This window comes from Puma concolor, chromosome C2, assembly GCF_028749965.1.
Source record: "Puma concolor isolate L17-30 chromosome C2, mPumCon1.1.hap2, whole genome shotgun sequence".
NCBI lineage: Eukaryota > Metazoa > Chordata > Mammalia > Carnivora > Felidae > Puma > Puma concolor.
This window is the reverse complement of record NC_141675.1, coordinates 16,770,038-16,796,547: the sequence shown is the minus strand read 5'-3', so window position 1 is coordinate 16,796,547 and position 26,510 is coordinate 16,770,038. Positions and strand designations below refer to the sequence as shown.

The 26,510-nt window shown below is 34.2% G+C and overlaps 1 protein-coding gene across 2 annotated transcripts in view; it reads right to left on the bottom strand.

The window, feature by feature from the left end:
- Positions 1 to 26,510, bottom strand: part of TOP2B (DNA topoisomerase II beta) — a 64,433-nt gene that overhangs the window by 34,380 nt on the left and 3,543 nt on the right. Inside the window, exons 2-12 of one of the 2 annotated variants that reach the window (XM_086674186.1) lie at positions 16,188 to 16,358; positions 15,227 to 15,317; positions 13,858 to 13,921; positions 8,806 to 8,951; positions 7,838 to 7,935; positions 6,494 to 6,706; positions 4,333 to 4,506; positions 2,564 to 2,665; positions 2,343 to 2,480; positions 581 to 719; positions 75 to 232 (exon numbers count right to left, since the gene is read on the bottom strand). In XM_086674186.1, the coding sequence (XP_086530312.1) occupies positions 75 to 232; positions 581 to 719; positions 2,343 to 2,480; positions 2,564 to 2,665; positions 4,333 to 4,506; positions 6,494 to 6,706; positions 7,838 to 7,935; positions 8,806 to 8,951; positions 13,858 to 13,921; positions 15,227 to 15,317; positions 16,188 to 16,358 (1,494 nt within the window). The remainder of the gene's footprint in view (positions 1 to 74; positions 233 to 580; positions 720 to 2,342; positions 2,481 to 2,563; positions 2,666 to 4,332; positions 4,507 to 6,493; positions 6,707 to 7,837; positions 7,936 to 8,805; positions 8,952 to 13,857; positions 13,922 to 15,226; positions 15,318 to 16,187; positions 16,359 to 26,510) is intronic. The other variant, XM_086674187.1, reaches the window with a different exon arrangement.

Below are 26,510 nucleotides of genomic sequence, written 5' to 3'. Positions count from 1 at the left end.
AAAATTCAGCAATTTTAATAAAGTATTAACATATCATATATATGTGGAGATATATGCAAGAGAGAGAGAGATACCTGTTTATGGGAAGCTTCTCGGACGTTAAGAATTTTTCCCCTAAGTGGAAAGACTCCGTATCTGTCTCGCCCGATCACACCTAATCCAGACACAGCCAGCGACTTGGCAGAGTCTCCCTCTGTTAGTATCAATGTACACTCCAGGGAATGTTTGCCACCTGAGAGGTATTAAAAACGACATATACTCCAAATTCCTCAATTTTACCAGTGAGAAAAATGAAGCCAGAAAAATTCATAATCACAGTGATGACAGTAAGACTGTAAGAGTAACATGATATAATAGTAGACTTTAAATACTAATAGTATAGTTAAAATATTAAGAATATTTTATTATTGAATTCCTATCTTGAGGAAATTGATGTGATGCATGTGACAATTTTAATGAAGTAAAATTATATTCTGAACATAAAATCATATACTCTAACTACACGTGGAAAATGAATACTTTCTATAATTGGATAAATAAAAATTTAAATCAAAATCTTGAAAAAAAATATGAACCTTACCAGCATCATTAGCATCATCCAGCTTGGGAATACCTTTGATTTTACTATACTTTACTGATGAACACTTCTTGTTCAGCTGAGTCTGAGCCTTAAATTTCACCCAGTTCAGAATACTTTCTACAATGCCACAGTTAGAGGCCTAAAAACAAAGAACAAGCCAGAAGTTCATACACTTAGCTAAAATTAATGTAATACTTGGAATCTGTGCAGTTATATGGCCTAATGATAATGATACATACTAGCAAATTTTACTCTCAGTAAAGCTAACTCAGGCAGCTATATACAATAGCCTATTGTACAGAAACAAAAACATGAATAAAGAACTTTCCTAAATATGAAAAAAACTCTATTATAATAAACTCCATGAGAAACACACACAGCTTTTGATACAAGTTAATTTTGTTAAATTAACAAGTAAAACCTGATCCACCATAAATTTAGTAGCTGGGAAATTCTATACACTGACATTTCTCATATCCTTCAAAAATACAAATCTTGAATTCACTATGACAAAAATTATTAATACATAGGAAACATTAGATGAATTCAAGAACTCATGAATAGTCCTTATGCTTTAAACAAGTTTGGCAACAGGACTCCAACATTATATATTGTGTGTCACCACGCAGGGAGTCAACGTGTGACGAGATGTTAACACAAAAAGGAAAAAAGTAAAGAATCTCCAAGTTGAAGGTATTTATTTTTCATTATCCTAAAAAGTTTGTTTCAGGTGTATGAAATAGATTTCTGGAATGTCTGAGATATGGACTATGTTGTCAAATCTAAACTTAATCCTCTCAAAATGAAAAAATCTAAAATCTAAAATCAAATCACTTCATCATGAATGTCATAAGGGCAGAAATTTGCAGAAGCATTAATGCAGGGTCCTTTGTATTCAGAATTCATTATTAGATCCAAAAATACTATTTCTATAGACTTTATGCTAGAACCTGAAAAACAATTTTTGTTTTTGTTTGTGAGAGCCTACCTTTGAATTTCCCATACCAGAATGTGATAACGTTATTTCTATGGCAATTACACGGCACTCCCCCACCAAACTATAAACTTCAAAAGAGGAGGGGCTGTGATTTATTCATCTTTATATTCCTAGTGCAAATATATTTAAAGGTACCTCACACATGCTTCTTTAATATATATTTACTTATGGTACTGCCAAACAAAGGAAGTGAAATAAATCTTGCTGATATACAACAGATTCTGAGAAATTATTAACAGCTACAAGGATCAGTTAAAAATCTAACGTTATTTATTTGTACTCTCACCTAGTTTCAGAAAGTTAAGCAGTCTAAATATGTACAAAGTAAAATCGAATTATAAAATATGTAGAATATGGTAAATTTTATATTATGCATAGGTTACCACAATTTTTTTAAAAAACTATATAAAGGTAAAAATCAGTAGATGAAATTGAAAGGAGTAGAAAAGATGAAAGCAGAAGTCTTATAAGGACCTATCTACATTTGTCAGAGGAAAATCGGGCTGGATAATGACCAATAAAAAGCTAAAACACAATTAGTTACGGGATTCCCTTATTTTATTCTTGGCAAAACAATCCAATGTTTTACAAAACAAAGTCTATCCTTAGTAGTTTTCAGAATTAAGCCATTAGTTTGCAGTATAAGTGCCTATGCCCACAGTTAGTGTAAGAGAGAAACTAATCACAAGTAGAATAAATAAATCAAGAAAACGAAATCAACTTTCAATAAAAACACACTGAAAAAATAATACAAATTTTACTCACTGCTTTAAAAAATTTTTCTGACAGTTGGCATTTGGACCCAAAACTTTTGGGCTGCAGAGTCATGTTTTCTTTCGTCTGAGAATCAAAAGTTGGATTTTCGATAAGGCAATTAATAAAAACCCATATATGGTTTTTTACCTGTTGGAAACATACCCAAAAAAGGTCAACATCAGAACTGGTATTATTTAACAATTCAACAGACTATACAAAGCATTACTTACTTGAAATGGTTTTACTGATACCCCAGCTTTGTTCTTTTTCTTAACTACTTCAATCAGTTTACCAACAACTTGATCTACTACGTAATCCACATGACGTCCACCCTAAAAAGGAACAAAAAAACAGAATCCAAAATCATCTATAGTCAGGGTAACAAAATACTTACATATTCATTATGTTCTCAAATCAGCACTTAATCTTTACAACTTTGTGGAATTAGATTACAAACCCAATTATGCAGAGGCATAGGATAAATCTCAGAATTACAGAGTGGGGATTTAAAAAATAAGGTATTTTTGGTTATAGGGCCAATTAACCAACTGCATAAAACTATACACAAAGTAAAATCAATCGAATAAAAAAACATGGAAGTGAGAATGAATACTGGCATGACAGTGGTAACAGCACTCACAAGATTTAAAATTTAGGGACTGTGACAGCCATTGCCAGTTGTCTATCCAATGCCTATTCTCCCCTTTATTGAAAGACCTAAATTTGCTTTTACCTGGCAACATGTCCAATTGAAAATATTAACCAATCTAGGGGCACCTGGGTGGCTCAGTCAGTTAAGTGTCCTATTTCAGCTCAAGTTATGATCTCACGGCTCATGGGTTTGAGCCCCGCGTCGGGCTCTGTGCTGACAGCTCAGAGCCTGGCGCCTGCTTCGGATTCTGTCTCCCTCTCTCTCTACCCCTCCCCCCGCTCACACTTTGTCTCTCTCTCTCTCTCTCTCTCTCTCTCTCTCAAAAATGAATAAACATTAAAAAAAATTTTTTTAATATTAACCAATCTAGACTCCCTTGCAGCTAGTGGCAGCCACTTGACCCAGTTCTAGCCAGAGATGTTCGTGAGGTCTACCAGATGGGATTTCCAGGAAAACTACTGTATTCCTCATAAAAAGGGAGAGATTTAGTTGGTATATGCATTTGCCCAGCCCCTTTCTCTCTCCCTAGAACTTGGAACTGAGGCATCTTAAAGGCATGAGAAGGAAAGCCACATGCGAAGGGTGGCAGAAAAGAAAGTCAGGAAGAGCATGGTCCCTGATGATACTGTGGAGTCACAGTACAAAACTAAGAATGAGGAAAAATAAAACTTCTACATCTTTATGCCACTGTATATTAGGTATCTATTACGTAGGACAAAATGTCACCATAACTGATGCAAAATGTGTTGACTTGAGAAAGTGATGCTAGATTATAAACACTGAATATTAACAAAAAAAAGTTAGAACTTGAACAAGAGTGACAAATGATCAAATCATTGCTTTAGATTATTCTAGGATACATGTTTGTATTGCCTAAGACTTTATTATGATCGATGGACAAATGCTGTTAGATGAGAACAATTTCATTTGCTTTTGAAATCCAAAAGCCTACGTAAGACAGTTCACACTCCTTAGAATGGCATATAACACGTTCCACAATCTGATCCCAAAACAGATTCCTCTATTATTCTTTTACATTCTAAACTAGGAACACAGAATAAGGAATGTGTTAACATTCTAAATTCATAAAAATGTGTTAACATTCTAAATTCATGAAACATATTCAACCATAAATACTCAACATATAAACTTAATGCTCAGTGGGTGTTTAAATAAATTATAAGACAGCTATTTTCGTAGAAAATAAGCTTTCATTTTCATAAGCCAATTCTAATTTCACAAAAGCAGACTTGTGGTTTTTTGTCATTGTTATTGTTGTTTATTTTGTTGTTTTTAATGAAGCACTGTTCTACCACTGACGTGGCAACACAGCACTAGCATACTTACTTTTGTTGTCGCAATACTATTTACAAAGCTGATTTGCTGGAATCCCTTTTCACTCAGTGTGAGACAAACATCCCATCTTTCATTTGCAAGTTCATGAATAACTTTCAGGGCCACTCCAGTTTCGTCCAATTTGTCTTTCACATAAAGATCTACATAACTGCGAAACCCATTTACCTATTCATTTGAAAACAAAAATAAACAATCTTAAAATTGGCAGTTCAACTAGGTGAATGCCATCAGGTACTCTTATACTTTTATTTCCCCTCAATCACAACAGCTCTTACTCTTCAGATCCAAACCTTCATGACTTCCCCCATTCTATTCCTTGATCCCTACCCTTTTTAAAAAGGAATCCATTTCCATATGTACTTGATAAGGAGAGGTTATGAAGGAACAGCTGGACAGGTGAATTATTATAAAATCTTTCAAAAGTTTAAGTTTTAAAATGACAAAGTAGACTTCCAGTTGAGTTCAGACACAGAGAAGGCTTAAAAAAATAAATAAATAAAAAAAGAGGAGCGCCTGAGGGCTCAGTCAGTTAAGCATCTGACTCTTGATCTCGGGTCAGGTCAGGAGCTCACATCCCAATCTCAAGGTTTCTGAGATGGAGCCCCACATCAGGCTCTGCACTGACAGCACCAAGCCTGCCTGGGATTCTCTCTCTCCCTGCCCCGCCCCTGCTTGCTCACGCTTTCTCTCACTCTCAAAAGAAAAATAAACTGAAAAAAAAAATTCTTTAAAAAACAAGAAAAGAAATTTCTGCCCTTACAAGAAAATCAGACAACACACTGATTTTTCAAGAACTGTCAAAAAATTGAATTCATAGGACAGCTGGCCATCCTGAGTCTGAAGAGAAACAGGTATCTATAGAGAGACACAGAATACTAACCAATTTGCTTAAGTGAGGCAGAAGCTACCTAATGTCATAGAAGTGAAAAGGAACCATAAAGAAATTGACAAATTTGACCAACTGTTGTAGGACAAATGTGGACAGTATGGGTGTGTGATGCACTTGAAGGATGTCACCATAAGGGGTTCCTACACTTACAGGCTTTTCCTCCAGAAACCCCAGCAGGTTCTCACAGGGAAGGTGAGAGAAAATCTAGAGAAAGTTCCCCACCATGGTGCTGCTGGTTGGGGGAAGAGAATAGCAACCACTGGGAATTTCACCCAGAACTGTCTCCTTTACCCTCATCCTATCCACAGAAAAGTGGGGGGGGGGGGGGGGGGGAACCACCTTAATTTGTGGGGGGGGGGGAAGGATACTGCTGGAGAGTAATAAATATTACTATAGCAGGAATAAAATAATTCTACCCAGCCCTTCCTCAGCCCACCCCTATCTCATTTAAGGATAAAAAAAGAAGTTTATTTTATGGAGGAGGGAGCCTGGAGAATACTAAATGAGAATACTGGTGGACACTTGCTGCAGTAGAGCACAACGTGTAGGAGGTTAGGACAATACCAAACTGTATAATATATGTGTAACTGGAATACCAGAAGAATAGCAAAGAAATATTTGAAGAAATAATAGCCAAAATCTTTTCAAAATTAGTGACAGACACCCAACAGATCCAAGACGTTCAGAAAACACAATGAAAAAAATACAGTTATCAAATAGACAAAATGAAACCCCCATATAAACACCTAAGCATATTAAAAGACAGAGAGAGAGAGAGAGAGAGAGAGAGAGAGAGAGAGAGAGAAAATCTTCAAGTCAGCCAGAGGGAAAAATAAACACCTTGCCAACAGAGGAAGAAGGATAAGAACTACAGCCGACTTATCAGAAACCATGCAAAACAAGAAGACAACAGAATGACATTGAAAGAAAAATATCATAAACCCCTATTTCTATATCCAGTGAAATTCCGTACTGTTTGAAAGTGAAGAAAAATACTCTTTCAAACAGGGTAAGAGAATTTATTGCCAGACCTACCAACAAGAAATTAGAGATCTCCAGGCAGAAGGAATATGATTAAGATCTGAAACTAAAATCTACACCAAGAAATTAGGAGCACTAGAAATGGCATAAATGAAGGTAAAATAGAATCCTTTGCTGTATTTTTAATTGTTCTATAAGATAACTGAGGGTGTAAAGCAGTTAGATTTAACCATAAGCTGCCCACAAAATAACAAAGCATTTACTATTTTAGAAGACACTTACAGGCAATTTCTTTCCATTAAACATGACCTTGACCCCTTTGCATGAACCAGCCAAATCATAAGCTCTTCTGGTCATGAGGGCCACAATATCCTTGTCAAGTTTTTCCATCTTAAATTTAGACAGATCTGGTTGGAATGTTATGCATGTATAATCTTCACCATCAAAATGTTTAATTTTGGCTTCAGAAGTTTTCATCATGTTATTCATCCATGTCTTTAAAAGAAAAAATATTTAAATATTTAATACTTCTATATTTTATAATACATAAAGACTCAGCTCATGAAAACAATCATTTACCATAACTACATCCATTTTCCAGCTTCGCAATAAACAAATCCTGGAAACTGATAATATCAGAGATGAAAAAAAATTTAAACACTACTACAGTATTCCCCTTTCTCTATGTTCCAAGACCTGCACCATGGATAGTATCAAATCCTACATATACTGTGTTTTTTTCTATATGTACATATCTAAGATAAAGTTTGATTTATAAATTAGGCACAGTAAGAAATTAACAAAATGGAATAATTACAATATACTGTAATAAAAGTTATGTGAAAGTGGTCTTTTTCTCTCTCAAAATACCTTACTGTACTGTAGTCAACTTCCTTGTGATGAAAAATGCCTACATGAAGAGATGAAGTGAGGTGAATGATGTAGGCACTGTGACCTAGTATTAGGCTACTAACTAACCTTCCAAATATGTCAGAAGGAGGATCATCTGCTTCTGGACCACAGTTTATTGCGGATTAACTAAAACCATGGAAAGTGAAACCACTAAATCAGGGGGGGTAGGGGGAACGCTACTATATTATAATAACCTCATGTTGAAAATAAGCAAAATGAACTGCACAACTTTATACGCTGTTAATAACTTTCAAATTCTTCAACGTGACTATTTAGAACTTTACAAAAATAAGTATGATGCTTTTCCTGACAAAATTATTTTAGCTATGTAAAATTTCAAACTTTTTCAAAAGCCTACCAGAATAAAAATAAGACAGAATTCTGAAATAGGAATTTGATGAACTGATGAGGAATTTTTCAAATATGGTAAGTGGATGCATTTCAATTAATCTGTAAGGTTAAGGACATTTTCAGTAATGCTCAATTAGATTAAAGGAAAAGTCTATTAAATAAAGCACTTTGCTTTCAATGAACAGGAAAAAGGTTTATGTAAAAATCTAGGCATTCTTAAGTCTTTTCACTCTATTGATGTGCTTAATGCTTAAAAAAAAAGTTGTACAGGCATCATCAATGCAATTTACCTAAGGTTCTATTATCTTATTAGCAAAGCAACAAAATACAATTTTAAAAAAATTAGACACATTTCTATCATACCTGCTTAAAACTATGCTTGTATTCTTTGCAAGCAGTCTCTACTGTAAACTTTGTACTGAAAATATTACAAAGTTTTGCACCATAACCATTGCGACCACCTGTAAGAACAATTAAATGTGAAAGGTTTAACGAAAGGGATTTTAGGGAACTTGGTTAACTTATCTACCATAGAGCAGATCTGTTGCAAAATAGTTCCACTTACTGCACTACCTTAATAATCATGAATTGAATATTTCAGAGTATATTTGGATTTTTTCATTTAAAGAAAAATACAATTAAGATTTAGCACATATGATAATATAAATAATATGCACTTTGCAGATTCATTACCTTCATCACAAAAAAATTAAACTTGCTATCTCCTATAATCAAGTAAGTGTATAGGAGTACAAAACCTGAGCTTTCTATCAAAGTTACTTCTCTATTACAAAAATGTAATCTACATCACTTCCTAAAGCCTTGGTTTTGAAAATAAATAAATAAAAACCATCAACCCACTTGAGCAATGGAAATAAGTAGGGAAACATTTGGTTTTGATCAAAGCACTTTTAACTCTATTTACAAAGCCTAGATTTCCAATCTCGACCGTCCTAAAACAGTTTAGAAGTAATTTAACTGATATCAAACAAAAGACATGGTGCTTATGTAACAAGAAATTCACATACACAGGAATTATACATCTGACTTTCATTAGTATTCTAATTCAAAACTCAAACTGTCAGCCAGGTTAGAGTTCCAGGAGTTCTAGCATAAGCCAATGTACTATCAATTAAGCTTTTAAAATGTCTCTGTCAGACATAATACTTACACATGATAGTTTTTTATAGACATTAATTCTGAAAATAATTTTTTCACAATAAAACTACATAGGTTTCCTTTTCTGTAATATTTAATATAGGAATAGTTAAATTTTATGTTGAAAGCATAAAAAATTCAATAAAAATTCTGATCAGCCATTTAGACTTTACCTGTTACTTTTTTCTCATCATCATCATAGTTACTGGATGTTAAAAGCTGTCCAAAAATTAATGCAGGAACATAAACTTTCTCTACTTTGTGTTCTACTACTGGAATGCCTTTCCCATTATTCCAAATGCTTATAATGTTAGATTCACTGTAAATAAACAAGCAGAGTTTAGAGCTTAAAATGGTTTAAAGATATGTTAATTTCCATAAAAAATAAAGTAATCCAGAACAAACCTGAGTAACTGTAAGCTAAACTAAAGCCATTACTAATTAGAAGACACTCATCTTTCAAGAAAATACTTGCTGAGGATATACATTTCTATCCTAGTCATAACTCAAATTAGGGCCACTAAGATCTTCAGGTAATATTGAAAATTTTCTCAGGAAAAGAAACTTCTTAACCTCCCAGAAAACAGTTAAAGCAGTGAAGCTTTTACAAGAAATCAGCTAGCTACAGGGGCGCCCGGGTAGCTCAGTCAGGCGTCTGACTCTGGATTTCTGCTCAGGTCATGATCTCACAGTTCAGGAGTTCAAGCCCTGTGTCAGGCTGCTTGGGATTCTTTCTCTCTCCCTCTCTCTGCCCCTCCCCCACCCACCCCCCCATACACTTAAAAAGTCAGCCACAGATCCGTTTCTTTTCAAATACATTAGCCATGATCTCTTCCTGCTTCATTCTACCAGGATACCACCTGTGAATCACAAGCTCTGCAGAACCAGCTGCCATTGCCATTTTCATTTCCTGCCTGTTGCTGCAGTACATATGGAAGAGGACAAACAGCCTGAAATGTATTCCATTCTCAGACTAAATATTACAGGGTTGTTTTGCATTGTAGCAATCATTGTTATAAACTAATTTTAATGGTTTTAAAAAATGTAGATGTTACCTATTTTAGTTTTTTTGGGGTTTCCTATCACAAAACCATCCATTTAAGCCCCGAATGGTATACAATAGAGGCTCCTATAGCTAACATCGACTTGATGTAGGCAATAGTCCTGATGGAAACTTTTGCCTACTCTATCATTTTGAGTAGTACATACTATGATGCTTTAACCCATTTAAGAGCCAAATTTGCAAGGAAACACAGCATCATAACCAACACTGAGAACTGGCTCTAAAAGTTACCATTTGCCAATCTAATTCATAATTATTCTTAGATATACTAAGAATTTAATGTGAATTTCACTCACATATACATACCTTAATCTCTGAAGAATTCTTAGAAGTAGTTATTAAGACTAAAAAATTGCTATAAAAGCCAAAATTAAAATCATATATCCAGAGGGAAATCAGTTAATTAAATCAAGAAAGAGACAAACTAAAAAATAACTTTTAGCAGCACATCGTCTTCTTTGCCTAAATCAGCAACCAACTTTTCTTTCCCTCGTTCTCCAACACAGGTTCTATTCTCCAAATGTCCTAGGCTCAAATTTTGATAGCATTTTTTATTCAGATCTCCTGATCATTCTCTAGAGTCCTTAGTCATCAAGACTTATTAGTATGTCCTTAGATTCATTTCATATGAGTATTCAGTCCTTTCTTCATTCCAAATACTAATACACGAAGCTAGCCTAGTTATCACCTTAAATACTGTATACAAAGCTGAAAAGTCCTCTACTACATGTTTACAGCCATATCCTTAATTATAGTCAAATTTAATTGCCACTGTTCTGCAACACATATCCTATTTTTCCTTCAGGTCAGTTTTAATACTTGTCCATGTTCATTCTCAATTCTTCCATTTCTTTGTTTACTGGTCTTTCCTTTGCCTTTTTAGTCTCTTTGGCCAAAATTTACCCTAACTTTGAGAAGTCAGTTTATGACTTCAGTTCTCCATGAAGCCTTTTACCCAGCCCAAATTATAAACCAAAATTTGCTTATATACCAAAATTAGAAAAAAAAAAAAAATCTAAATTATTTATTGGGGACCTCAGGAGATTAGATTATCTCACTTGTAGGTAAACACCCTCTACAGAATACACAGCTGAATGTTTAAGTATGTAGCAGTTTCAAATTGCCTATTGTACCTCCACTTGTGCCTCCTATCTCCAGAGATAATAGTGGGCCCTAGAAACACAGACCAGAAACTACACTACTTTTCTGACTTCCAAATACTTCTTAGCTTAAGCTTAAAACCTGTAATTATTAAGTACCTATTTTCTATAAGAAACTTCATGGAGCTTAAAGTTAATAGAGAAGAATCCTAAAGGAAATAAAGAAAGGCAATGAAAGTTACAGACCTTAAATATCTCAGAATGACACAAAAGCCAATACAGTCATGAGTAAACCTTTAAAATGTTTTTCATCCAATTTAGTATATCATATACGGTACTATAATTAAGATAAGCATTTTGTAAATTCATTATCACAGTTAAAAAGTAAATAAATAAGGCTTCACATCTACATTCAGTAAGCCTAAGTATGAAATTTGAACTTTCTATCGGTCACCCCTCGCTACTGAAAAATCCCAATCTACATCACTTCCCAGATCTGGCATTTATTTCTGTAAGCTCTAAACAATGCTTCAGAGTTCTATAATATAATCTTTGTTCCATTAATAATCTTCACGGAAATATTAGGAAAAAGAATACTATGTTTGAATGAGCTACAAATAAAGTTTCAAAATAATTAAAACCAGAAAGAAACCTGGAAGACAATCTAAATATCTAATATTCATCAACTGGAAAAAGGTTAAATTATGATATATCAACATGATAATTAGTAACAGTTACAAAGATTTAAGTAGATCTATATAAGTTAATAACAAAGGCTGTCCACAATATGTCAAATAAAAATGGAAAAAGCATACAATCCCAATTTTTAAAAAATAATATATCTGTTGATGTATTTCAATAGGAGTGTGTACTATTTTATAAAGCTATGGATTTAAGAGATTTAACCCTACATAAACAAGGACACTTAAACTAGAGGGAGAGTTAGAATTCTGGTTAATATGCTTTCCACATTTGTTTTTAATCAGATAGCTGCCAACAAATCAGTTGTTTCAATACTAACCATCATATTCTATTACTTAATGAGTTTTAAGTTCTTCTGTAAACAGTTGCTCCAAATTCTAGCAAAGCTGCCCAAATTCTGCATGGCACCCCCTGCTAATATATTCTTATGCCTTTTACAACCATAGCTGTTATTTAAACTTTACCTCCACATCAGAGTACTATTGAAAAAGAATAAGAGCTAAGCTATCCACACTTAACCTATTAACTATCAAAATTTAACCTCTCCTTTACAAAGAGTTCATGTACACATGTGCACAAAGAAAATTTTAAATCTGCTATACAAAAATGTTAAAAAGAATGAAACTCAGAGGATATCAAAAATGAACAGCAGAGAACACTGGGTCAATGAAATAAATAGCAGAAGAGCAGTTTCCCATTTCAATTCTGCTTTTAATAACTTCTTTAAGGGCGCTTGGGTATCACAGGCAGTTGAGCATCCGACTTCAGCTCAGGTCATGATCTCCTGGCTCATGAGTTCGAGCCCCGTGTCAGGCTCTGTGCCTACAGCCCAGAGCCTGAAGCCTGCTTCAGATTATGTGTTTCCCTCTCTCTCTGCTCCTCCCCCTCCCCAGCTTGCACTCTGTCTCTCTTTCAAATATTTAAAAAAAAAATTTTTTTTCAAAAATTTTTTCAAAAGGTAAAAAAAAAAAACGAAAAGGGAAAAAGATCACTAAAGGCACTAGTTACATAGAATTACTTTGTCCAGAATCTATAATAAATTTAAAGGTAAAGCACTCCACCAAGAGCCACTATTCAGTCTACAGTGTTGTTTTATAGCTCACTTCTTCATCACTTTGTTATGACGGGATTCTATGTAAGCTGTTTTAAGTCCATGTTGTTGGATTAATGTGGCCAAAACAATTAAGATAAAAGAACCAAACAGCTGTAATCATGTTCATCAAGAATGTATTTAAGAAAGAGCCCCTTCTTCCTTAGTTTTCAGTCAAAATCTTTCCACTCTGAACTTTAAAAAGTTTAATGTTATCTAACATTCAACATCTATTACTCCTCACTAGCTAGCTCTCCTAAAGCACATTAAATGATACTGTTTTTAACTGATAATTTCCTAAATATAGAAAAAAAGTAATCTTGAAGCTAAAATTTCATTGAAACTATTTTAAACTCTGCATAAATTACAACTTATAAGGGTCCTATGCACTTTACCACGTAAATCCTCAAGAATGTATTTGTTACAGAAAGGATCCAAAGGGGGGAAAAATGGAAAGAAAAAGAAAAATCTAGAACTTTAACAGCACAGTTATGCGGTAATATTTTCATATAAGATACTGTTTTATATACATATATACATGAATCGTAACCATACCATCTAAAATTAGATTAGTGACACTAAGACTAAACCTGAATTATTAAATGTTCACATTAGAGAAAAACCGTAACATCATTCGAAATTACTAATAAGATTATAAATGATATAAGTAATGCAATATTTTACAAAAGCATGCTGGCAAAAACAGGATAAATGTAACAGTAATATTTCTATCTTAAAACTGTATTATTTTCACTCCCTTTCAATTCTCCAAAACAAATCACCATAGTGAGATCTAATTAGCTGAACACCTGGTATATATTCTATAATACCAGCAGTTCCTAATTTACAAATGATGTTATAAATAATGGAAAAGTCCAAATACTGGTCATAAAAAATAAATTTTACCCATAATATAATTGGAAGAGTACTAGCAATAGCCCTTAGCCTTGACTCCTAAAGCAAAGACAAAAAAGGAAACATCAAGCGACCACTGTATCACCTGAAACAATAGCCGCAGCACCAAAGAGAGAGAAAAATGGTTTCAAGTGTTCCCATAAGGAAGTGCTTTGGAATAAAACATCATGAATGAGAGAGAAAACTATAAAAGTATACTATATTATGGCTAAAAGAGGCAAAAATAACAATGTCTCATGCAACAGGGAAACTTTAGGAGTACTAATTGTATACAGTATTTGAAGAGTATTCAAAAGCTGGGGGCTATCAGAATAAAACAACTTAGCATAAAAAATTAAACTTGAAATATACTTACGGATCAATAGAAACTTTAATACAGGTCATATTCTTATCCCTCTGTTTATTGTCAGCTGCATTAACTACAAATTAAATATTGTGATGAGTAATAAAATAAATACATGACACAACTTCATGTGCATCCCAACTTAATATAAATATTTACAGATAGTAATAGTCAATGAAAATTATTACTAATTTCTAATGTAAAACTTTATTTTCCAAATAATATTCTTAAATTTGTATCACACTAAATTACTATTGTGTTATCTACTAAAAACAAGGGGTAGGGGAAGGGTAGATTTTGTGATATATAAAAATAATTAAAAACAAACATCTGCAGGCTATAACCCCCTAATCCAGGTGAGGCCCAAAAGAAAAAAATTTGAATTTAATTATACTGTATCTTTCTCTTGATATCCTTCAATAAACTAGTGGTTTTATAGACAGGTTGAGATAAAATAAATTATTTTTAAATTAAAGAGGCAACGTCTTCAGCATCCTTAGAAATCAAAACTAAATCTTATGTACTATAATAATATATTTTCATATATTAACCACTGCTGTGGTTAGACACATGACTACACAAATTTGAACGCAAGCTAGCTGTCAAATTCAACTTCAGTCACAGAACGACTATGTTCCTGGTAAATACTATGTAACATAAAAGTAAAAGTGAGTGGATAGCTGGGAAGCAAGAGTGAAAGGTATAAAATGCAAGTAATCAGGTTTACTCCCCTATTCTTTCCCCAAAGGAGGAAAGCTGGAGGAAGCTCAGAGAGACCCACATAACCCAGCTGTCGAGGAAATCTCAAGTGGCTGATGAGGTAGCAGAGCCCAGAGGCTCTAGAAAGTCCTTGACTAAAAATATTTCCAATGTGCAAGCATTCCCTAGTAATCAAATGAGCATCCACATTTCATTGATTTAATTAATCCTATGATTTGGAAAAAAAACAGAGATCATTCAGAACAATGATTGCTTCTGCCCAACAGAAATGACTGATCTGTTGGTAAAAACCACAATTTTACATGTCTCACTGCAAACTCACTAAATCTTCAAGGATCAGGTCCTGTAATCTATATTTTTAACATGCCGCCCTAGGTAAAAGGGATGCACACACAACCTGCAATGACTACACATACAAGATACAAACCAACTTTGGATTACTGATCAAATACAACAAATTCATCTTATAAATAAATTCAAAGATATGTGCACAAATATGAAAATATTACAGCAAGTGACAAATTTTCTGAAGAACATTATATTCAGCACATAAGCCCAAGATATGCCTTTAAAATTTATACTGTAAGTCTAGCTTTATTTACATATTGATGTATATATATATACATCAATGGAATGCATTAAATCTTAAGCAAGTACTCACCCAAAATTTCATCAAAGATCTTGTATAAACCTGGCACAAAGGTAACCTCTCTGCAATTCATTCCTACATCTTCATCATATACCCACATTAGCTGCATTACGAGAAAAATTCAAAAGGAATTATTGGGTAAAAAAGCATTTAACATCAATTTTACATAGTATAAACCCACATCTGTCATTTCCTCTGTTAATACTTAGACTTTCAAAGTAAAAACACATACACTACTTCAGTTCCAATCATCTTCACTACATTCATATCCAATTTCAAAAATTTCAAAATGGATAAATTATTCATTTTGTATTGAGTCTGTATTCTTGCACATAAAGTCAGTTTATTAATATAAGGCACCAAGAATTGTTAGAAACAATATTTAAGTAAAATAGGGAAAAAAAACACAAAAATATATACATATTTTACTTCATGTTTTAGATTTTTCTATAAAGAGCACAGATTAAAATAATATGAATACAGCATGACTTTAGAGTCAGAGACTTAGCTTTGAATCCCAGCTCTTATTGGCTGAGAGATCTGAGCAAGTTATTTACATTTATTTAAACTTCAGTTTCCTTGTCTATAAAAAGGGGGTAACAGTACCTACATCCCAAAATTGTTAGAATCAGATAATATGTGCAAAAGCCAAGTTCATAGTAAGCATCAAAGGGTCATTAGTGTATATATATATAAACTCTACAATTTGAAGCAAACCACAGCATAAACTTAAGAATTTTTAAAAGGTTCACACGCTACCATTTTACTCTATACTCCTGACCTCTAATAGTTTTTATCCTAGTTTTTTATCTTCAGCAGGAAATGAAGACATTTCTACCTACCTTAAATCTCTCTCCCTACTTTACATATGACCACAAAGACATGAAATTATGTACTAAGCATATAATCACAAAAATTTTATTAAGTAGAACAGATATACATCTCCTAATCTCAAAATTTAACAAATAATTACCTGTGTCAACGGCTCCACTGACCCAATATACGTATCAGGACGAAGGAGAATATGTTCAAGTTGTGTCTTTTTCTGATACACTCTCTCAACAGACAACTTCTTTGAAGAATCATTTTTGTTTGCAGTTTCTGACTCTTCTTTTTTTGCAGCATTGTTCTGATCAAAAAGAGTCTAAAATTAACCAAAAAATCAAATTTAAATAACCTACCAAGGGGTAAACTAAAATGTATATGGACACAAGACATAGGCTTTCTTTTTAATTATCATATTATCTCTCAGGCTCACTGATTTTTAAGTCTTTAAGAGAACACAGGTCTATTTACTGACAGTCCAGTTCTTCTAGTACAGTGTAAAACTGCAGTTTTGACTCAGCCCAAAAAGTAGGTAAAGTCATATGCCTACACCTATATAATCCACAAATACAAATATTTCCCACTTCTGTAAGTTTTCAAGATAATTCTTACAGTCCTCAAAAACTTTCGAAGGAACAGGAGTTCTGGTCAGGTTATAGGTTCACAATGACTAAATCTGGCTAGCTGCAGGAGTCCCCAAGTCTTCCACATACCAACGCCTTGCCATTAAGCTACTGAAAATTATAGTAAAGAGTAGGCAAAAGTAACCTACACAGAATAGTAACCTATGTAGTTAATTAATATGCACTGATATTGCTGAAAATACTAAGCATGGTTTATGAAATCTCAAATTTCACACTTTTTAGAGGTCATGCCAATAATTCCTTATATATCAGTGCTAGGTACCTCATTACTGAGGCATCCCATGATTCTAGTTTCTATGCCAATTCCAAAGAGACAGAGGTTGGTGATCTTAATCCTAACCATTCCTACAGTAGATAAGGATCCCTAATCCAATTCCCGAGGTCTAGAGATTTCCCTGTCTTCTTAATAGCAGCAGAGAACACATGCTTCTTCTGGAATTCCCTAATGTTGACAAATAAGACATCTCACTAAAAGAAAGGTGTTATACTGACATATTTTTTTACAACCAAAAAATAATTCACATATAAGACACAATGAAAATTAAGATATCTACACAGGTCTTTGAATTTAGTAGAAATGAAGCGGTCAGAAGACAAACAACAAAAGAGGTTTTGTTTTGTTTTGTTTTTATGCATTTGAACAAGTCACTTCAATTCAGGTCCTACATATAGGACCTGAATACATACCATCCATACATACCATTATCTTTAAAGTTAATATTTGAAAAAAGGTCATTACATAGTCTTGAAATTTATGTTTAAAAATCAAATGCAGAACCTCTGAGCAGTCTAAACCAGGACAAGAACTGTAACATACAAACTCCATGGAAATTCAAACATTAATTAAAATCTTCCAGTGCCATAAATCTAACATAAAATTAAAGATAATAATATTTCAAAATAAAGTATTATAAATAACTCATTTTCTATATTTTAAACTATATTCTTATACATTCTTTCATTTATACATTACACTGCTCAATTAAAAACAGCTTTGGATAAAAGAAAATAATTGTTTCATAAAGTCTTCACATTCTATTTCTATCAAGAGTTAGATGATGAACTGGCCAGAAGTATGAATTATATTTTAAAAATACCAGACAATCTCCAAATTTCTAATCCTGGCTTCTCATGAGATAGCTCATTAATTTATAGAAACAAATCTAAAGGTAAAAACATAACTGATTTTTTATAATGGGTCCTCAGAATAGTAAGGACTAAGATCACACTCTTTTAGAAAGTGTTTAAAGGCAATAAATGCTATGGAATAAAAGTGAGCATTAACTTAGAACTATTTGCAATCATTGGCATAAAGGTTAGGAACTTATAATAACCATGCAAGTAAAGGCTTTCTGATCCCATGCTACTACTCCAAATCCCACAACAAAGAAAACATCTTTGATTTGACTAAACCAAAGACAGGTCTACCCAATTTGGGCTTCCACATTTAGCCCTGAGCAGTTACACTGAACTAAAAGGGCGCGCGCACACACAAGTATGTTAAAACAAGGGTAAAGCCCTTCAGCACTCCTTTAAGAATTAACAACTTTTCCCATATCCCTTCTTCCTCCCAAATGGATTATGAGAGAATAAGGAATGTTTGCTTGCACCTAACAGATCCCTATCAAGTTCAAAAGTTGTCATTCTTGATAGATAATGTCTCAAAAATGAGAGAACAAGTGAAACATAGTTGGCTTTGTTAAATTACTACCTGTAATTTTCTCTAAGAATAATATATAAATGTTAGAAAATAAGTTGACAAGTGCCTGTGTGGCTCAGTCAGCTAAGTGTCCAACTCCTGATTTTGGCTCAGGTCACGATCTCACGGTTTGTGGGTTCAAGCCCCACATCAGGCTCTGCGCTGACAGTGTGAAGCCTGCTTGCTTGGGATTCTTTCTTTCTCCCTCCCTCCCTCTCTCTCTCTCTGCCCCACTCCCACTCACATGCTCATACACACACACACCACACACACACCCTCCCCCTCTCTCTCTCTGCCCCACCCCCACTCACATGCTCATACACACACACACCACACACACACCCTCCCTCTCTCTCTCTGCCCCACCCCCATTCACACAGACACCCTCCCTCTCCCTCTCTGCCCCACCCCCACTCACACGCTCATACACACACACACACACACACACACACCCTCCCTCTCTCTCTCTCTCTCTCTGCCCCTCCCCTGCTCACGCTCTGTCTGCCTCTCTCTCAAAAATAAACATTAAAAAAAATTTTTAAGTATTGAAAGGCCTTAAAGAACACATTATTTATAGAATATAATAAAACAAATGTTTTGAGATCTGTCGACAATTCAATATTAACTCTCAATTTCTAAAACTTGCATTTAAAACTTTAAACCTAAGTATTTCATTGAGTCAATATTTTTAGTTAACTTTACCAAAAATTATTTGTTTTGACTATATAAACTCTATTGCTTTAACTTTTATGTGAAAATGTTAGTAATCAAGTATTTTTAAATGGGTAGCTTATTAAAACTACACTGTTTAGTGAACAAAATTACAAGAGTATATAAAAAATATGAGCCCATTATCAGAAAAAAAATTACTCATTATACACGCATAGGAAAAAATATAAAATACACTGAACAGAATATCATTCAAAATCATCCGTGAAAAGTAGAAATAAGTTATTTTCTTTTTTTAATGTTTTATGTTTATTTATTTTTGACAGCAAGAGAGACAGAGCATGAGTGGGGAGGGGCAGAAAGAGAGGGAAACACAGCATCCGAAACAGGCTCCAGGCTCTGAGCCGTCAGCACAGAGCCCAATGTGGGCCTTGAACTCACTGACCAAGAGATCATGACCTGAGCCGAAGTCAGATGCTCAACCGACTTGAGCCACCCAGGTGCCCCTTTCATTTTTTTTTTCTGATACACATTTTCTAGTTTTCTACAATGAACATGGATAGAAGTATTTTTAAAGTTTATTAACCCATGTATGTGAAAATGTAAATAAGCTAGAATAAAACTGAAGGTTTCTCTTTTCCAGCGACACTGTTAATACCTACTTATTACTTCCACACTCCCCACTTTCTCACTAGAATCTAAGCAAAAAGTAAAACCAAAATAAATAAGATTGGCAGGCTTGGCATAGAAAATAGAAATTAACACTGTGGTCAGATTTGTCTTTTACTTTCCCATTCTCAACAAATGGCTGGCTCACTAACAGCAAACAGAAAGAGAAGGTTCTCTCCTGAGAGGTCTATAAGTTTTTCTGACAGAAACCTGGAATAATGTCCTGTTTATTAGCAGAAAGTTGTCCTCTAAATAATGTCCAGGTCACTAAAAATCAAAATCTGGGGGTGACGGGACAGACAGCAACTGCTCGCCACCCCCCCCCCCACCACCACAATGGGATGATCCCATCCCTAGAACAGGTATAAGTACAAACATCTTGGGCCTGAGAACTAAGTAAAATGAGAAAAATCTATTGATCATCTTCCCTCCAGCTGTTATTACCACTATCTCTAGCTAAGAGAGAAAGAAAAGAAAAGGAAAGAAAGAAATCACCAAGTAGTTCTTCAGTTTTAACACTATTACTGATAATATTCAGAAAAGAGATCACGAAACTAGCTTAAACAGAAACAGACCAGCAAACCCATATCTACACATTTATAAAAACACTCAATCCCACAAATGATAAAGAAGACTGATATATATTTGACACTTGTAGGCTAAAAGAATTATGCTCGTTTCATTTGGGGAGGAGAGGTGTTAAACTTCCCATATTAATGTCAGTATGTTTGTGTTTTCATTCACAACGTATGTGGTTTACCTGTAAATCTACAAGTTTTCCCAGTGAATCTCTTGTGTGATTAGCACTATTTGAGAAGCTGAAAAATCCTTATTGAATTGCAATAATCCCCTCATCCTCCTGTTTAACTGAGACAGGTAAATGTTAGCAAAGAGGTTTGATTTTTAAATTTTTGTTGTGGTTGCTGTTGTATTCATCTTTTGCTTTTCAAGTCCTTGTTTCGCTATCTTCTTAATTTGCTTTAAGTTTTTGAATTATGCTCATTTGAAACACTGAAAAGAAGGGGGTCTTTTGATTCAAAAATGATGATTTAAACTTTTCTTATTCTTATATGTTCATAGTAGTAAAATACCTTGTACTATCGTGATTGCACTAAGTACTCCACATTAAATAAAAATTCACAATATGCCTGTAAAAATAATCAATTACCAAAAACATTCTAAATAAATTTTAAGGTTTGATAAGAGTGAAAACTTACAATTTAAGTTTATTTGTAATTTCTTTTACTGTCTAAATTTGTTTATGTGGACAAAATACCGAGCTATTTATAGTAATAAATCCAGCATCTAGTTACAATGGAATATAAGAAATCAGAGCAACATTTTGATTTCCACATAAAACTAAAGTCAATGAAAATGTAAAATAACCCCATCTGAAAATATCCTTCACATATCTAAAAACGTTTTAATTCTCTTTGTGGTTTACACATGATGCCATAAACGACTTTTTCTGAAGTTCAAAAGCTGGCTGCCAAATTAATGCATTGTTGGGGATTTTTAAATTATAACAAAAATATCAAAATAATTCATGTAATTGATATTAAAATATTATTGTATAGCACTTTTGCAATATTGCTAACTCCTAGTGAAAGAATATAGATATAACATTTATCCAAGATTCAACCTTTATCAAGAATACTTCTCAACCACCAGAAGAGAAAGAAAAACATTCCAATAAAACAAATTTTTTATTTCAGAATGAGTATGTACCAAGATCATTCTGTTTAAGAAAAAAAAAAAAGACTGTTCCATGCACAGTTCCAGAGCTGTCACGTGAGATATAGCAATTTGGGGCAATCACCCACAGTTCCTGTTTTTCTGTGAGAGAATGAATTGCTGCCAAGGAGGGGAGAGGAGATGGTTTGCCAGTTGGTGCTAAAAAGGAACTGAGCCAGTCATTCACATAATCGGCACAAAAAATCTCACCATCACCAAGCCAACAAGAGTGGTGCTAGCAAAACCTTGGCAACAAGCCTTTTCTCCTAGACAAGCCTGTCTTCTATAAATGACCCCCTTAGACTTCACATTACCCTTTTGTTACATCTCCTCCCCTTCCTTTCTCCCTCAAGCCTGCCACGCTTTGATGTTCCTTTCACTCATATTTCACCTATGTAATAGAGAGGGCCATGCTACAACAAAAACCAACACTTTGTCTTCCATCTATGCTCCTCAAGAAATGCCCTCCCAAACCAGGGACAGGGAAAGAGATGGAAGGTGAGGGATACTTAAGATCATAAGGAATGTTTAAATGTCCACTGTGAAAATAAAAAATACACTTTCTCTAAAAGGCATCCAAATTGGAAAGGAAGAAGTAAAACTGTCACTATCTGCAGACGATATATTATATATAGAAAAATCTAAGGACTCCACCAAAAAACTATTAAAATTAACAAATTCAGGAAAGATGAAGGATACAAAATCAATATATATAACTCTCTTGTGTTTCTGTACAACGACAAACTATCAGAAAGAGGAATTAACAATCCCATTTACAACTGAATCAAAAAGAATACTTCGGAATAAATTTAACCAGAAAGGTGAAAGACCCATTCGCTGAAAACTAAGACATTGATAGAGAAACTGAAGACACAAAAAAATGGAAAGATATTCTATGCTCATAGAATTAATATTCTTAAAAAGTCCATACTACACAAAGCAGTCTACAGATTCAATGCAATCCCTATCAAAATTCCAACAGCATTTTTCAGAGAAACAGAACAAACAATCCTAAAATGTGTATGGAACCACATAAGGCTCTGGATAGCCAAAGCAATCTTGAGTAAGAAGAAAAGACGTAGAGGCATCCCACTCACCACAGTTTCAAACTATATTAAAAGCCATAATAATCAAAACAACATGGTATTGACATAAAAACAGACACAAAGATCAATGAACAGAACAGAGAGCCCAGAAATACACCCACACATACATGGTCAATTAATTTACAATAAAAGAGCGAATAATATACAAGGAAGAAAGGATTGTCTCTTCAATAAATAAATGCTGCTGGGAAAACTGGACAGCCACATGCATGAATGAATGGGAGCCCTATCTTATACCATACACAAAAATGAACTCAAAATGAATTAAAGACTTCAATGTAAGCTCCTTGATGTGGGTCTTGACAATGATTTTTTTAATGGACACCAAAAGCAGAGGCAACAAAACAAAAAATAAGCGAGACTACATCACACTAAAAAGCTTCTGCACAGGGGCACCTGAGTGGCTCATTCCGTTAAGTGTCCAACTTTTGGTTTCAGCTCAGGTCATGATCTCACAGTTTGCGAGTTCAAGAGAGCATGCAGCCTGCTTCAGATTCACACTCTCTCTCTCTTTCTACTCACACTCTCTCTCAAAATACAGAAATAAACTTAAAAAAAAAAAGCTTCTGCACAGCAAAGGAAACCATAAAAAATAAAAAGGCAACCTACCAAACATGAAAAAATACTCGCAAATGATAAATCTGATAAGGGGTTAATATCCAAAATATATAAAGAACTCATACAACTCAATAGCAAGAAAAAATCCAACAAAAAAAAAAATGGGCAGATTTCCTGAATAAACATTTTTCCAAAAAAGACATAGATGGCCAATACACACATGAAAAAAACATGCAACATCACTAATTATCAGGGAAATGCAAATCAAAACCACAATAAATAAATAAATAAATAAATACCACAATAAGATACCACCTCACACCTATCAGGAGGGCTATTATCAAAAAGACAAGAAATAAGGAGTGTTAGCAAGGATGTGGAGAAAAGGGAACCTTAGTGCACTGTTGGCAGGAATGTAAATCGGTGCAGCCACCATGGAAAACAGCAGGAGGTTTCCCAAAAAAAATTACAAATAGGGGGCACCTGGGTGGCTCAGTTGGTTGACTTCAGCTCAGGTCATGATCTCCTAGTTCGTGAGTTCAAGCCCTCTGTCAGGCTTTGCACTAGCAGTGGGGAGCCTGCTTTGGATTCTGTCTCCCTCTCTCTGTGCCCCTCCCCCACCTTGTGCTCTCTTCCAAAAATAGATAAACATGAAAAATAATAATTATTTTAAATAATATTTAATAAAATATTAAATAAAAATATTATTTTAAAATACTATTATTTTTAAAAATTAGAAATAAAATTACCATTGGATCCAGCAATTCCACTTCTGGGCATTTATCTGAAGAAAACAAAAATACTAACTTGGAAAGATATATGCACCCCCATTTTCACTGCAGCATTATTTTCAATAGCCAAGACACACGAGCCACCTAAGCGTCCATTAATAAATGGATAAAGAAAATGTGGTACATACGCACATACATGCATATGCGCACACACACACACACAGAGGAATATCATCCATCCATAAAAAAAGAAGGAACTTTTGCCATTTGTGGCATGAATGAACCCTGAAGGCATTACGCTAAATGAAATAAATCAAAGAAAGAAAGACAAATACTGTATGATCTTACTTATATTTGGAATCTAAAAACAAAGCAAAACAAAAACCCTGAATATGGAGGGTGAAGGGAACAACATGGCAGAAGGTGACCTATAGGTACAAACTTCCAGTTATAAAATAAGGAAGTCCTGGGAATGTAATGTAAAACAATGTGACTACAGTTAATCATACTGCACTGTGTATTTAAAAGTTGCTAAGAGATTTGATCTTAAAAATCCCAATCAAAAGAAAAAAAAATTGTAACTGTGTGGTGATGAATGCTGACTTATTGTTATTTCACAATATTAAAAAAAAAAGAATACTTTCTCTGAGACAAAAGACATGAAAATTCTTTTCAATAGACTTGAAGAAAAAAAAGACGCATGCATGTGTACACATCTGAGAGATTATGTGGCAGCATTATGTGAATATATGGATAATCTCAATCAGTCCTCAAAGAGCTCCACAAAATAGACACCCTTATCATAATTCTCCTTCTATAGATGAGGAAATGGAAGTCTGAAGAAGTGTTTTCCCAAAGCTAATAAACTAGTACTTGAAGAAGCTGAATTATGAAACTATGTGATCTGATTTCACAGCCCATTCTCTTAAAAAGCATTGTTACCCAAGATACATATACCCTAAAAAGGAAACATATTCCCTAGCTTTCTGTGTGAAAGTAAACGAAAGGTTAGTAGAAAGAGATACAAGTATACCCCAGAAGACTTTTTAATCCTGTTACATCGGGATATAAAAGATGAGGCTTTTTGGTTTTTAATGTTTTTAAAGTGGGAGGTTGTATTAAATCATGGTTACAAAGATAAACCTGGTTTCAATCCCACTTCTGCCTTAGTCAGGTGATTAATAGTTTGTTACCTAATTCTCTAACCAGCCCCACCCCCATTTCTTTCTCTGCAAATGAAAATAATAAACTCATCATACCTTTTCTCTAACGGGGGCCCTATTTTTAAAAACTACAAAAGAGGCTTAGTTTTTAAAAGCTGTACTTAGTAAAATACAACTACTGGCACTGAAATAATTAACAGATCTAAAACTACAGGTAAACACTCACTTCCATTCAGAAAAGTTAGCACCAATTATAACATTTTCTAAGTGCTGCTTTATGTTACTCGACAATGTATCTAACATCGCTACCTGACCACTTGTCTTACTAATGATAGACTTTTGAGGAAGTTATATGTCAGTTACCCAATTTGTTAAGAATAACTGAGGTTAGGGGCACCTGGATGGCTCAGTCTGTTCAGAGTCCCACTTCAGCTCAGGTCATGATCTCGCAGTTTGTGAGTTTGAGCCCCTCATCGGGCTCTGTGCTGACAGCTCAGAGCCTGAAGCCTGCTTTGCATTGTGTCTCCTCCTCTCTCTGCCCCTTCCCTGCTCATGCTGTGTCTCTCTGTCTCTGAATAATAAATGTTAAAAAAAATTTTTTAATAAAAAAAATAACTGAGGTTGGATTATGAATTCAGCTTTTTGCTAAACACTATAAAGGATACAAATAAGTACAACACATGCTCTCTGATTTTAGGGAGTTTATAATTTAATTGTTAAAGGCAAAATTATGCATGAAAGTTATATAAAAATACTTTTTTTTTTTTTTTTTTTTTTTTTTACCCATAAGAGTAACAGGAAAGGATGAGTGTAAACTGGAGGATAAGAGTCTGGTGAGACTCTGAGCTAGCCTTGAAGAGTAATTAAGATTTAGACTAGTCAAGAGCCTTCTTTTCGGAGGGGGATGAGTAATGCCATGTGTTGCTGGTATTAACTTCTATTGGGATGCTTGCCAGCATGTAGAATTAACATTGTCATTGCATGAAAGTTCACATTTTTTATAGGTATCTCTCATGACATATATTTTTAAATGTTTGTTTATTACTTTGAGAGACAGAGAGAGTGAGAGCAGAGAGAGAGAGAGAGAGAATCCCAAGCAAGCTCCACACTGTCAGTGCAGAGCCCAACATGGGGACTGAACTCATGAACTTTGAGATCGGGACATGAGCCGAAATCAAGAGATGGACACTCAACCGACTGAGCCACCAGGTGCCCCTAAAGCAAGGTTCTTAATACAAATCTTTAAATAATATTTGAATATACAATCATGTTTTCTGAATTAGAAATATTCACAGTAAACAAAAAAAGTATTCCTTGTCTCTCACTGAATTTTACTTTTCTAAAAATTTTAAATACTTATTTATGTTTGAAAGATAAGAGCACGAGAGGGGGCAGGCAAAAAGAGAGGGAGACAGAATCCAAAACAGGCTCCAGGCTCTGAACTGCCAGCAGAGCCGTACGTGGGGCTCCACTCACCCCACTCACGATCTGTGAGATC